Source organism: Otolemur garnettii, unplaced genomic scaffold (genome assembly GCF_000181295.1).
Source record: "Otolemur garnettii isolate 467f Iridium unplaced genomic scaffold, OtoGar3 scaffold00001, whole genome shotgun sequence".
Classification (NCBI taxonomy): Eukaryota; Metazoa; Chordata; class Mammalia; order Primates; family Galagidae; genus Otolemur; species Otolemur garnettii.
The window spans coordinates 29,475,183-29,479,341 of record NW_003852396.1 but is presented as its reverse complement, the minus strand read 5'-3'; the positions used below and the strand labels follow the sequence as shown (position 1 = coordinate 29,479,341).

The 4,159-nt window shown below is 44.4% G+C and overlaps 1 protein-coding gene across 4 annotated transcripts in view; it reads right to left on the bottom strand.

Annotated features, from left to right (window-relative positions):
• Window positions 1-396: 396 nt before the first annotated feature.
• FCHSD2 (FCH and double SH3 domains 2) overlaps window positions 397-4,159 on the bottom strand; it is a 274,562-nt gene continuing 270,799 nt past the window's right edge. For all 4 annotated transcript variants that reach the window (XM_003780920.2, XM_023509932.1, XM_023509945.1 and 1 more), the window contains 3 exons: window positions 3,689-3,818; window positions 3,462-3,544; window positions 397-709 (listed from right to left, as the gene is read on the bottom strand). In XM_003780920.2, the coding sequence (XP_003780968.1) occupies window positions 626-709; window positions 3,462-3,544; window positions 3,689-3,818 (297 nt within the window). In that variant the 3' untranslated portion in view covers window positions 397-625. The remainder of the gene's footprint in view (window positions 710-3,461; window positions 3,545-3,688; window positions 3,819-4,159) is intronic.

The window sequence follows — 4,159 nt, the reverse complement described above, 5'->3', positions numbered from 1 at the left end:
GACACTGTTATCGTTTTTAAATCAGTTAGTGGTAGAAGAGATGTGCGTTAATGCAATTGGTGCTAAACTCAGGGCAGTCCACTTTTTTTACTTTCTCAGTCTGGGGACTAACCTTGGGGAGGAGCCAGCCTCTCCTGAAATCCCTCTTTCTGTTTCCTTATATAGCCAACATGATCTGATTAATACTTAAATCAGATGAGCAAAAGCTACTTGAAGAAAGATGAGAATCTTTGCCACATCCTGTGGCCACAGTAATATACTGTACAAGTGCACATGATCAGTATTTCTGTGACGGTGCCCTGGAACGAGGCCTGGTCTTGAGTCTCATATAAAAATGGACCACTGTTTGGCATGAGGGCTGCCCCACTCTCTGTGCCTAGGGTCCACTAGGATTTGTGCTATGGTAGGAGAGATGACATAGAATTTGACAACAAAAAAAGGCACGAATTATTCAAAATGTGGGAAGAGTCCACCAGGCCAACCAGTCACATATAATCCTCCTTGTTTTTGCTCTGTTCAAGAGTCATAGAGTCATCATCATCATGCAAAGGTGCCTGAAACACAAGACTGGCCAAACTCCCAAGCCTGGCCTTGATTGTAGCAGTATGGTTGGGCAAACCCATCATCACACCAGTGTGATTTCCACATCCTCGATCTTTTCTGCTGGCCTTCGGTGGTTCTGCGTAGGTGGAGGGGGAGCTGCCCGGACCTGAGCAGGAAACAATGACATAGTTGGTCAGCCAGCTTCCTGAGCTTCCTAACTTGGTGGGTGAAACACCCCTAAACCCAATTACTCATCTATCCAAGGATGTGGGTACCCTAGGGGTCTCAGAAATGCTCTGAGCAGATGCTTTCAATCTAATCTTTACTATTTCCCACACAGAGAGGCAGCTATTCTCAGTGAAACTATCAAACACATAGATCAGGTTCTTGCCTAGGCTGAAAGCACAAGAGTCACTGTAGTCCCAAAATTCTTTCCAAAGTAAAGGCCAGGAGTTGAAAGCAAGAAAGAGAAATGCTTAAAAAACTTAAAACATTTTAGCATGTCTGAGGACAGTGGCAAGAGAGAAGGCTGGAGAGGCAGACTGAGATTATGTCATGAAGGGGCCTTTTTATTATTTATTTATTCTTTTTTTTTTTTTTTTTTTTTGAGACAGATCCTCAAGCTGTTGCCCTGGGTAGAGCGTCATGACATTGCAGCTCATAGCAACCTCCAACTCTTGGGCTTATGCGATTTTCTTGCCTCAGCCTCCCAAGTAGCTGCAACTACAGGCAGCCGTCACAATGCCCGGCTATTTTTTGGCTGTAGTTGTCATTGTTGTTTGGCAGGCCTGGGCTGGGTTCGAACCCGCCAGCTCTGGTGTATGTAGCTGATACTTTAGCCGCTTGAGCTACAGGTCCCAAGCCAGAAGGGGCCTTTTTAAGAAATCTGTGCCTGGGTGGAGACTATGGCTCAGTGACTAGGGCACCGGCCAAGTATACTGAGGGTGGTGGGTTTGAACCTGGCCCAGGCTAAACTGCAACAAAAAAATAGCCAGGCACTGTGGCAGGTGCCTATAGTCCCAGCTACTCAGGTGGCTGAGGCAAGAGAATTGCCTAAGTCCAAGAGCTGGAGTTTGCTGAGAGCTTGTGACACCACTGGCACGCTACTGAGGGCGACAAAGTGAGGCTGTCTAAAAAAAAAATCTGTGCTTTAATCTTTAGGATAAGGCAAGGAGTTGTTTTTGGTGGGTGATTAGTAATATTCAATATGTGGAAGATGACTCACGTAATAGTTTAGAGAAAAGATTCAAAGTGAGTAAGAGTTCAAGCAAGAAGACTACTTAGGAGACTTGTCTGGTAGATGAGAATTGATGTTAGCCTGAACAATGGAGTGCTGGCAATGGAGGAAGTAGAGGCGAAAGATTTGACAGCTATCTCTGAGGTCAACCTGGCAGGGTCTAGTGATGACTGTTTGTGAGAGACAGGGCTGGGCAGATAGTAAGACTGATGCCAGAACACCTATAGGATGGTGGTTTTATTCACCAAGGCAAGTGATTTGGGAGATAGAGAATGTCTGAGAGAGAAGATAATTAACTCACTTTTGCTGAATTTTGGGGGTTTGGGACATATAAGTTGAGATGTCTGCAAGGCTGAAGCTCAGGGAAAAGATTGGATTGGCAGTTAGAAATCTGGGAGTTCATGGTATGTAAATGGCAGTGAGAATAGATGAGATCACCTGGGAAAAGTGCTTTCAATGACTTCAAAAGAAGCAGCCTAGAGACAGAACCATGAGAAGTGTCAGCAGAGACAGGGAGAAGGCCAGGACAGTGTGGTGCAACACTGTCTACTACACAGCAGTCTACTTCTCTCCATCCTCACCCTTATTCATAAGTCCATGCCACCATCACCTCTTTCTAGGACAAGATGCCACCTTCTATTTATTCTCCACTCAGCTACCACAGCAATGCTTTGAAATGCAGAACTAGCAACAATACTGTCCTGCTGACTATCTTACAATAGCTTCCTATAGCATTTAGGATAAGGCCCAAGTGCTAAACAAGGCACTCAATACACATCTGCTGAATGGATGAAGCCAATGGTTTAAGGAATGGTGTAAAAAGCTGATAAAGGCTGGCTCGGCGCCTGTGGCTCAAGCGGCTAAGGCGCCAGCCACATACACCTAAGGTGGCGGGTTCGAATCCCCAGCCCGGGCCTGCCAAACAACAATAATGGCTGCAACCAAAAAATGGCCAGGTGTTGTGGCGGGCGCCTGTAGTCCCAGCTACTTGGGAGGCAGAGGCAGGAGACTCGCTTGAGCCCAGGAGTTGGAGGTTGCTGTGAGCGTGATGCCATGGCACTCTACCCAGGGGGACAGCTTGAGGGTCCGTCTCTAAAAAAAAAAAAAAAAAGCTGATAAAGGTCAAGAAAAATAAAATTACAAATTATCCATTGGATTACCAAGGTGAAAGTTCTGACCTCAGAGGGTATAGGAGGGGGTGGAAGTGAGATGTCAGTAAAGTGACGAGGGGTGAGTAGAGGCAACTATTTGCAAGAATATATTCTTGCTGGAAATAGAAGTTCTTTGAGGCCATGATGTGTTATCTTATTATTTCATTTCAATGTTCTCTAGGAGGCAAACACAGGCTTGAAATATGGGTCCTTAATAAGCACTTGCTGAAAAAAAGTGCTTCTGTTTCACAATTAGGCCACTTTAATGCTCACAAAGTTGTTATAATTTAAATATACTTTCATTCTGTGATCTTACTAAGGCTCAGTGAAATAAGTTCCAGTGAAGACTAAATGTTCTAAGATGAGTTGATTTTTATTGCTTTCTTTTCAATAGCTCATTTTACCTCCTCAAATCCATTTTACCCTTGCTTGGCAGAATCACAACACACAGGCCATAGGGAAACATTAATTTCTAACTGTGAATTTGGAAGAACCACGCATTCTATAACCCTGCCAGATAGGAGACTTACGGGTCGCAGTTTGCCATATGAGGTCTCAGGAGTGTGCCTTGATACCTGGGAGAATCCTGGTGATTCATCATGAAGGCTGTTTTCTAAAGGAAGGGAACCAAAGCAGCTCATTTTATTTGAGTTGTTGAGCAGTAAAAATGCTAATGAAGATCTGTTTGCTCTTCAGGCAAATATATGGATTTCTGAAGTGAAAATGCATTTAGACCCAGGCCCAGGAGAACCCTTACCATTTGTTGAAGGAGACCTGGGAAAGTACTGGGAGCTTCTCTTATCTGGGCTGGGGTAGGGGCTGCTGGGAGGCTGGTCATACAACGGCAGTGGAGGCAGGGAGGCTTGCGGCTTGGGGGAAGGAGAGATCTGCAGCAAAGGGAAGCAAGGTTACCAGGCGCCCATTTCCTCAGAAAGGAGAGAGCACAGCTGCTTCTCTGACTGCTCAGCACACATTCCTTTCTTCTGGAGCTAAGTTAAGACTATTAAACCTTGTCAGCCTCATTAGAAGCAAATGAGCCTAAAATAACTACCCTAAACCCCAATTTTGTGTTGCACTTTTTTACTCTCACACATCTCATTATATTACTGATTTCGGTTTATGTTAAATAGTTATCAAGTCAAATCATTTTCTAAAGCACTAATGAAAACATAGGAAATTAGTCAATGCAGTAAATTCAGTGAAGAACAAAAGAAGGGCCAAGTTTTTA